The sequence below is a fragment of the Plasmodium cynomolgi genome, chromosome 14 (assembly GCF_000321355.1).
Source record: "Plasmodium cynomolgi strain B DNA, chromosome 14, whole genome shotgun sequence".
Classification (NCBI taxonomy): domain Eukaryota; phylum Apicomplexa; class Aconoidasida; order Haemosporida; family Plasmodiidae; genus Plasmodium; species Plasmodium cynomolgi.
This window is the reverse complement of record NC_020407.1, coordinates 2,227,922-2,238,011: the sequence shown is the minus strand read 5'-3', so window position 1 is coordinate 2,238,011 and position 10,090 is coordinate 2,227,922. Positions and strand designations below refer to the sequence as shown.

General features: G+C 49.2%; 2 protein-coding genes across 2 annotated transcripts; one reads left to right on the top strand and one right to left on the bottom strand.

Moving 5' to 3' along the window:
• Positions 1–901: 901 nt before the first annotated feature.
• On the top strand, positions 902–3,433 carry PCYB_145920 (hypothetical protein; the record flags this gene model as incomplete). The annotated part of the gene is made up of 5 exons (XM_004225062.1): positions 902–1,336; positions 1,423–2,102; positions 2,428–2,824; positions 3,041–3,102; positions 3,262–3,433. Coding segments are annotated over 5 exons (1,746 nt in total), but the record flags the coding sequence as incomplete, so codon positions are not given.
• Positions 3,434–3,964: 531 nt separating this feature from the next.
• On the bottom strand, positions 3,965–7,107 carry PCYB_145910 (hypothetical protein; the record flags this gene model as incomplete). Its single annotated transcript, XM_004225061.1, has 1 exon — positions 3,965–7,107. A coding segment is annotated over one exon (3,141 nt), but the record flags the coding sequence as incomplete, so codon positions are not given.
• Positions 7,108–10,090: the final 2,983 nt, after the last annotated feature.

Genomic DNA, 10,090 nt, shown 5'->3' with positions numbered 1-10,090 from the left:
TCGCCTTGCTCTCACATCACAGTATGCACGCGGCCGCAGCTCCCGGCCGCAGCTCCCGTGCGAAGCTCCCATCCGCCAGGGGAAAAAAACCTACATGACGCGAGGCATACGCCCAGTGCAGGCTTGGCTCGGCGACGCGTCAACAAATATATGCAACGCACGAAAGGAAGCGTCACCCAGTCGCGAGTGGTTTTTTTTTTTTTTTTTTCTTTTTATCATGTAACAGGAATTAAGAGCAGCACAACGAATCGCACCTTGGCAGTTTCCCCAGACTGAGTGCTCCCCTAGAGGGAAAAGGAAGCTCCTATGGATGCTCTCGCCTGTACCTCCTCGCATGTGCTCTCACCACCTGGATTAGTCTGCCGATTTGCTTAGCAGCGATTGTAACATATATGAGTCACGTGCTGTTTTCACGAGTCCCTCCTTTGAGTAGCCACCCAGGGGATTTTTTTTTTTTTTTTTTTTTTTTTGTTTTTTCCGCTTTGTTTGCATGCCAGCTGAGCAGCGAGGAGGAAAACTGTTCGTTCTTGCGAGCTAAGGGATGTGTCACTTCTACTGATGGTTTTGCGAAAGTGGTTCTTTCGATTTGCTATTGCTTCATTTTTTTATTTATTTTTGATTTGCTATTGCTTCATTTTTTGATTTTTTTTTTTATTCATTTTTGATTTTTTTTTTATTCATTTTTGATTTTTTTGTTTTTTATTTCCCACGAGTGGGTGCCCCCTGACGGACCGAACCGCTGGTTCACTTCCCTGGCTCTCTCCCCAGGATTGCTCTCCCATGGGTTACTCTCCCACGGGTTACCCTCCCACGGATTGCTCCCCCACGGATTGCTCCCCCACGGGTTACTCCCCCCCGGATTGCTCTCCACTGACTTGGTGCCCCCGCACCGCGCAACACCATGAGCGGCAACTCACTAATTTCGCAGATCCTAACGGAGGCAGAAATTACTGAACTGGGTCTACATGGCAGCGTGATAAAGCACTGCTCCTCTCCATACATCATCAACAAAAAATACTTTATTCAAATATGTGTGTACTACCTTCTGAGTACGTTCCTTTTTTTTTTGGTTTACGTTACTATCACCACCCTCGTACTGACTAGTTCGAAGACGGAGCTAAACAAAACTATTATCCTGATACTCTATGTGTACATCTTTGTCTTCTTCTACATCGACCTGATTGTAAGTAACAGCATAAAGTATGAGTTGGTGAAGCGGTACAACATAAAGGAGGTTCGCAAGAGGATTTATGGGCGCTTCCTGGGCCCCTCCCCCGGGGGGGCTCAAGCGCCGACCACCAGCGCAGTGGTTAGCGGCGTGCCGACCAGCGGTGCTGTGACTAGCGGCGTGCAGACCAGCATCGCTGTGACTAGCGGCGTGCAGACCAGCAACGAAATGGGAAAGATTGACCCCTTGAGCAACGAGCTTGGAAAGAGGGACCCCCCCCCGGGGGCACCGAGAAAAAAAGCCAAGGAGGCCCCCCCACGAGCAGACAAGACAAGCAAAGCGAAGGAAAAAAAAAAAAACTATTCACCAGTGAGAAGTACTACATTGTGGAGGAGGAAGAAGAAGAAGAGCAGCAACGTCAGCGGCAGCAATATCAGCAGCAGCAGCAGCGGCGGCAACGTCAGGAGGCAAGCCACTTCGAAGAGGGGAGAAGACGAGCAGGCGGTCCTAGAGCACCACCACCACCACCACCCGAGGAAGACGAAAAATTTTATCACCTAGATCAACTCAAAGAAACGAATGAGAGCATTAATGCAGAGCTCATGAAATACATCCAATACGAAAATAAAAATTACACAATTGACAGTTACCGATACGATCTGTTTCTCATCATTTCTGGATTTATTAATCAGTTAAATATTTTTTTTGATCTCCTCTTTCTATTCTATGTGTACGATTATAGTCTGAAATTATTTTCTGTTTGTCTTTTTATTTATGCATATTATTTGGTTCACTTTGTTATTCTAATAAAATTTTCCGTCGTGATGATTCGAGCTCTGTTGAGCATACACAGAAAGGGTTTGTCTCGATCGTATAGGAAAGCTACGTCACTATGGAAGTGGCTGCTCTCTTTCTTCTGCGCGCGTTTGCTCAAGTCGATCAAAAGTGAGGATAAGAAGCGCGGGCCGCGAGCTCATTAGAGCTCCTCCCCGACACTGTCAATCCGTTCCCACAGATTTGAAGCGCATCTGCGGTGCGCTGGCCAAGCATCTACCGCGCGCTGGCCAAACATCTACCCTGCGCTGGCCAAGCATCTACCGTGCGCTGGTCAAGCATCTACCGTTCGCTGGCCAAGCATCTGCCGCGCGCTTGCCAAGCGTCTGTTATCTTTCCTTTTTCTCCTCTGCTAACCACATGCACTCCATGCGTTCCCCCCCATGAATAGGAATCCTCAGAGGGATGATCTCCTTGAGGGAAAGAAACCAATTAGTGAACCCACGGCAGCCGAAGATTTTCTTTAACAAGTACGTTAACTACAACAGCTGGAGCTTCGTCTACCACCACGGTGTCTCCCTCAATGGCAGCAAAGAAATGTTCAAGAAGCTACGAGACTCCGATTCGGATGACACCAAACAGGTGATGCTACGCGTAGGCAGACCTCCCGATAAACGTGCAAACATACACACTGTGCAGATAAACAGACCACGAGAAAAGACAAAGAAAAGCAAACAAACAGATCAACATGTTGAGATGAATCGAAAAATACAACAACCAAAGGAAGACTGTGAAAAGGCTCTCCGTCCATCACATGTCCAGACCATCGCCGACATGTCCTCCTTCCTCTCCCATTATCATATTTTGAATATTATTAAAAGCGTAAGTTGGTGTAGGAGTTGTTCCAACCTGTGTGTGGAGTGTATATCCCGCGTGGGGTCGTCAGCGAGTCTCTAACGTGGGCCCAGTCACGAGGAGTCGCTCTCCCCCAGAAAAGCTTGCACGCACATTGCATGTGCATTGCATGTACATTGCGTGCACGTGAGAGATAACCGACTTGTGGTACTACAGCGCCTTTCCCCTTTCCACCATTTGCAGAAATTCCTCTCCGCGCACAGCGTCTACGAGCACGTGAGCTTCACTCTGGTGTTCTTCGTCTGGTAGGGACCCCCTCATCGGTTGCTTCCCTCACCGGTGGCTTCCCTCATCGGTGGCCTCCCTCATCGGTTGCCACCCCTCACCGATTGCTTCCCCGCTTCCACGCTTCCCCGCTTCCCCGCTTCCCCACTTCCACGCTTCCCGCTCCCCCCCCCTTACAGGAAACTCCTCTACATGGACGTCGTCCTGTGCCTACTAAAAATTTTCATCCTCTTTTACACAAGTGACGTGTTGGCAATTGGTTTGTTCCTGGCCATCGCCCTGGCCAACATTGCCAACTCGTACGTAATCCATTTGGTCGACAATAATTTGATGAGCGACATCGGCTCGAGCTAGCCGCGCAAAGTTAAGGGGCCAAGCTAAGCGCTCCAATTTAACTGTGCCAAGCTAAGCGCTCCACGTTACACCCGCCTTACTCGTGTTTACGTGAAAAAAAAGGGAGACTCACATCCACACGGTGCCCCTCACTCTTTTCCTTTTTTTTCCCTTTTTTTTCCTTTTTTTTGTACATTTTCCCCCCCGTGATGCCACCTCCGGCCCACCTTGCACCCCCTCCTAACTACACCCATTTGTCCAAACACTCTCGCCTTCGAGCGAAGTGAATCGACCCCCCTTTTGAAGACGCCCCTTCTGTTGTTTTGAGCCGGGCTTCCCCAGTAGGGGCCACCCAGTAGAGACCACTCAGCAGCTGCGACATCGAGTGGGTCATCCCTAGTACGGCCTTTTCCCGCCAGGTGGAAAAACGTTTCGTGGTAAAATAAGTCAAGAGACATGAAATAGAGGAATGGCCTCTGCCCATGGGAGTGGCTCATCCGTAAAAAATTTCTGACAGGTAAACGGCTAAGCAGGAGGGACCATAAACCCTTAGGCGAAGGGTAGGGGCTTGGGACGGTCGACTTTCTGTGCGTAGGCCTCACCACCCTTTCGCTTGCGCTGGAGGTACTGACCGTAGGGCAGCCAATCAGAAGACTTCTTACCCTTAGACATGCGCTTTTCTTTCTCCACGCGTTCCTTCCTCCTAAAGAATTGATCCCGTACTTGATCCAACTGAGACTTCGTTTTGAACGTCTTCCCTTCCCGAAATAAATTCAACTCATATTCATCAATATTCAGCTGAATTAGTTGACTCTCCTTTACATTTTCCTCGTAAATTTCCCTTTTCTGTTGCTTTATCATGTTATTAATAAGTATCTGTATATCAGTTATGTGTCGACCGACATGGTAGAGTTCCTTTATGGTCTTCGCTGTCGGGTAGACCTTCGCTGTGTACATTTGCCGTAACACATATAATGTGCTTTTTGAGGACTTGGTTTTGATGGCTGCACGTAGAACGAGATTCAGTGTCTTTTCATCTGGTTTCACTCCAGTTTGATTGACCATGTAATCGTATAGACAAAGGACCCTTCCGTAGTCCTCCATTTTGTAAAACAGTAGCTTGTAGAGCAGTCCGAAGGTGTACATATCCGGGAGGCATTCGAAGTGGGTGTAGTATTTGAGCATGCTGATGGCGTAGTCGTGGTAGTCGCAGTGTATGTACAGCTGCACGATGCTGTTCAATATTTTTGTGCCTCCGCGGAGGGGGGTAACTCCTCCACCATGAGAGGTGTTGACACCGATTGTGCCACTACCCCCAGCGTGCGTTGCAGCGGCTGCTCCCGATGTGCCCGCTTCTTTCGCTGCAGTAGCTTCTCTAGCTTCTTCCACTTCTCTCGCTTCTTCCGCTGCACCAGCTTCTTTCGCTTCTCTCACTTCTCTCGCTTCTTCCACTTCTCCCACTTCTCCCACTTCTCTGGCTTCCCTCCCCCTACGCACCAATTCGTGGACCACCGCCCAGGCGTAGCGGATATTGTTGTGCCGCTCGCTGAGCGTGATGCCCTCACGGCGGCAGTTGTTCGCAAAGGTCCGTATGATGTAGCAGCACATCTCCTCCGTGATCCTAACTCGGTGCCGATTAGCACTCTTCAAAACCTCCTTCAACCGCTTTACATTCCCTGTACTGGAGCAAGCCACAATTAAGTACAACACCAAACGGTGGTTAATACTCATATCATTAGCCAAATAAATATTATAAAAATGAAAAACTTGTGAAAAATAATCCTTTCTTTTGGAAAGACAGTTAATAATCTCTATGAGAGTTATATCCGTAATTTTCATATTACTGCTAATCATGGTATCGTAAAAATTGAGGCACTTCTCCGCCTCTCCTCTATAGGCACACTTCTTAATCATAATGGTATAGAGTATCTCATCAGGAGTGACGTTTCTATAGCTAACGATGTAATTAAAAAAGGATTCTGCTCTTTCATAATGCTTGTGCTTTAGCAGACCATCAATAAGGGTAGAATAAATGGGTAAGTCCACCTCTATATCTTCTTTTATCATTTTTCTGTACAAGTGGAAAGCGCTTCTAATGTCATTGTCCATAATATGTGCCTTGATCAAAATGCAGTACGTATTTTTATTCGGATTTATAGCATCTTTTACCATTTGCAAGTATATTAGTCTACCCAATTTTGCATTTTTGTGGACAATAGATGCATACATCAAACAGTTATATGTCTCCACGTTCACTTTAAGGTCATGCTGTTTGAACAGATTGAAGTTCCGAAATGCCTCCTCTTCATTGTTAAAAAAAATTTTGCTTTTTAGGAGACGATTGTAATCATCGATTGTGAAATTCCCTTCCTTGATCATATCGTAGAAATTTATGTTTGCGTACTTTCGAAGTTCCTTTATTTTTTCTTCCTTCTCGATTCCGTAGTAGTAGCTCACGTATTTTTCGCAGCTCTCCAGTAGGTTTGGAGATAATTTTTTTTCTTTGAATAGTTGGTAATTATCCCGCAGCTGCTTGAACACGTTCGTGCTGTTGTCCACGATGCCTTGGTACTCCTCGGCGGGGTCCCCCCCCTGGCTCTTAACCTGGCTGCTCCATTGGCGGCTCCATTGGCGGCTCTCCTGGCTGCTCCATTGGCGGCTCTCCTGGCTGCTCCATTGGCGGCTCTCCTGGCTGTTATCCTGGCGGCTCTCCTGGCTGCTCCCCTGGCTGTTATCCTGGCTTCCCTCCTGGCTGCGCCCCTCGTCGATCCCCTCTTTGCGGGGACTACCCGCCCCTTTCGCGCTAAACCTGTTCAAAAAGTGGAGCGGCGCCGCCCGCCTCTGCAGGTACGTCCCCCTGGGGGAGTCCTTCCCCTGGACAGGCCCCAACAACCTTGGCGCGGCCCTCTCCTCGGCGATTAGGTGATCCGTGTTGAGGCCCGCCCCGCCCTTCACACTCGTTTTCGCGTTGGGTTCCCGGCTGGCGTATGCGTTGGATTCGCGGCTGGCGTACACGTTGGACTCCCTACTGGCGTATGCGTTGGGTTCGCGGCTGGCGTACACGTTGGACTCCCTACTGGCGTATGCGTTGGCGTCCTGATTGGGGACAGCCTCTGCGCGCACCTCAGCCGGCACCTCCGCCTGCACCCCCGGGGGAGATCCCCCCACTAGGCCATGCCCCCCGGCGCACGTCAGATCCGTCACGTCGATGACCTCCTCTCCTTTGTTCAAACGTCCCGCTGTCAACTGCCACCCGACGGACCTATGCACCTTCCGCTTCAGCCAAAAATAAATATCCCTATTAAACATATTCCGCGCGTCACTATTCTTGTTGATTTCATTTTGCATGTTCCTTCTCCTTTTGCATGACTCCAGTATTTCTCTTTTTCCTATCTCTGAGAAAATCGAAACGTTCAGTCTGGGACTTTCCTTTGGGGGGCCCAAACCGACGCTCACGTTTGCGTCACTGCTGGTATCATTATCCACCTCGAACAGGTAGCCATCCTCGACGGGCGCACTGCTACCACTGCTAGGAGTACTACCAGTACTGCTACTAGTGCTGCTACTGGTACTGCTACTAGTGCTGCTACTGGTACTGCTACTGGTACTACCACTTCCACCACTACCTGGGGGTGTCTCGCCCTCGGCTTGGATTTTCCCCTCCCTGTTAAAAGACGTATCCCCATTTTTACCTGCACTGTTCAGGCAATTATAAAACTTATCATCGTCCCGACCCCTTTCCTCTTCATATTTGTCAATAAGTTCCAAATAATCGTGACAGCTTTTAAAAACGATTCTCTTCATGAGGTTTTTTTTTTTTTCTCGAGGTGAATAATTTATCTACAGCATCTTTCACATGTTCATCCTGTGCAGCTTCCTTTTCCTCCTTTTTGTGTAACCCTCTTTGGTGTGCGTCAAGCATGTCTTTCTTAGCTATCGGTTGGTAACACTGCAGTGTTCTGTCCTCCCCACGAACGGTGCCTTTTTTCCCTGAGTTGGGAATCCGAACGAGGGAGCCCAGCAAATGGGGCGGTTCCTCTGCATGGTAGCACTGCGTCACGCTTGTCCCATCCCGTTGACTGCCGTCCTGTTGACTTCCATCCCGTTGACTTCCATCCCGTTGCAACTCCCCAGATTTGGTTCCCCCCTTGAGTATTTTCTTTATGTTTGCTCTTTTGTACCTGCGAATTACTTCTTCACTAGTGGAAAGGTCTAACTCGTTTTTCCTCCTGTCAATTAGCTGTCCCAGGGTCGCTCCGGATCTCTTCTCTTGGACGTTTATCCCTCCCCAAAGGATACCCTTGAAGCGAGTGCCCCCCGATTTGAAGCCCCACCGAGGGGGGGGGGTCCTCACTCCGAGATCTTTGAAGTAGATTATAGCGCTTGAGCGGTTCATCTGTTGCGTTTCACCTGTTGCGGTTCATCTGTTGCGTTTCACCTGTTGCGGTTCACCTGTTGCGGTTCATCTGTTGCGTTTCACGTGTTCCGCTTAACCTGTTCCACTTAACCTGTTCCGCTTCACCTGCTGCGCTTCACCTGTTCCGCTTAACCTGTTCCGCTTAACCTGTTCCGCTTCACCTGCTGCGCTTCACCTGTTGCGGTTCCCCGTTTGGCGGGGTCGATCTTGCCGAGCCCTTCTCCCGACTCGACTCCCCTCCCGAGCGCTGCGCTTGGATGAGATCCCACCCCTTGTGTGCAAAACGCATCCCCAAAAGCTTTACGCGATGGAAAAAAAACAGAAAAAAAAAAAAAAAAAAAAAAAAACGCAATACTAATCTGTCATACGTTCTTTCCCCCCTTGGCGATTCACAAAACTGACTCGAAGCGAAACCGACGTGCACAATTTTTAGCATTGTAGGTCCCCTCTTGATAGTCCTACAAAATCACACGTAGCCTAGCAACGTTTCGAAATGATTTTTTTTTTTTTTTTTTTTACAACACAAATTTGAAGCACCGCAAGAAGTTTTGCACGTCGTTTTGGGGGGAGCCTCACCCCGTGGTTCACATTTCGGGGCAGCAACGGGGGAGGCCTCCTTGGGGGTGGCTTTTTTGGTAGAGCCATCTTTGGTAGAGGCTTTTTTGGGGATGGCCCCGATTGACCATTTGGAGTTAGCCCCAGATGGGCCATCTAAAAAGCAACAGATCAGCATTTTGCTTTTCTTCACTCAACTGCGTGGAGTACCAAAGTAGAGAACACACGTGTGCAAAATGGCTCAGATGAAATGACCCCTCACCCCTAATTTGTTTGGGCAGCCCCTTTACACACACGTGGCTTGGTGACATCATTTTTATGTAGCCACTTCAAGTAGATGTTTTTTCCTCTCCCCTTTTTTTTTTTTTTACTCATTTTTATATCACCTTTGGAGACCTCCCCCTAGTTCATCTGACCAACTCAATGTCGAGAATCCTCCTCCGAGGAGGATTAAAAAAAAAAAAAATTTGGCACACTGCAGGACCAGCTTAGGGGAAATCCCTTTAAGACGACGAGCTGGGTGGTGTGGTGTCCTCTTCGAAGCACCTCCTCCAACATGGTCCCTCAGCTATGGTTTCACTTCGACCAGGGGGGGGAAACGGAGAATGTGATTTGCTCAATTTTGTTGAGAGGCGCTCTGCTGCGATGCTGCTCTGTTGCGATGCTGCCCCGCTGCCCTGCTGCGCTGCTGCCCTGCTTCCACCCTTTTCGAGGGTGACCCCCGGGGAATACAACAGGTGAGGGGTGCACTTGTGCGAATTGGCTCCCTGTGCACAAAGCGAACGAGCGAAGAAAGCACCCCGTGTGGGGGTTCCAACGGTGTGCATTACTACGATGTGCGTTGCCACGATGTGCGTTACTACGATGTGCATTACTACGATGAGCATGACCCCGCCGAGCGGGGCCCTTTTCGACTCGTTTTTTTTTTTTTTTTTCCTGTGCATCAATGAATGGCGCAATGTGCAGATCAGGTGAAGAAACGAGTAGAGCAGCTAACCTGGGGCAGAACCGATCGGAGGAGTTACGGTGGCTACCGATCTGCGGAGCTGCGGGGCGGACCGACGTGCCCGAGGTTCACCTTCCCCGAGATGTGCAAAAAAGCACGCGCGGGTGCGAACAAGTACACGCAGGCAGGCAGCACGCAGGTAACACGCAGGTAACACGCAGGTAGCATACAGATAAGCATACAGATAAGCGTGCAAATAAGCGTGCAAATAAGCATGCAAATAAGCATGCAGGTGCGAACCCCACATTCATGTGCATACGGCTGTGCGCAGTCAATGAGTCGGGCCAACCGGGTCGAGCCAACTGGGTCGGACCAACAAATTCGATTTGGCGAGCACCCTCGTGCTAGTCGCACTGCGCTTGCCCCGCGTAGACATAGGCTCACCCGCCACTCCGGTTATGTGCTCACGCGCCCAAATGCACCCCACTGTGAGGGGAAGCGACACCATGAGTATCTCCTCAGTGGGAAAATAATTATCACTTTATTTTACGTAGAATAGTAAAGGAGGGTCGCATTTATGTGTAGGTGATCTGTGCATGGGCTTCCACTTCATTTACCGATGAGAGCGGGGTGAAATTAATTTGTGCCTTTCCCCTCCGGTTCAGCATTTCGCACGAGCAGCAAAAAAAAAAAAAAAAAAAGGCGGAATCGATCTAGTGTGTCGTAATAACAAACCGGGATTGTCCCACCTTTGAGA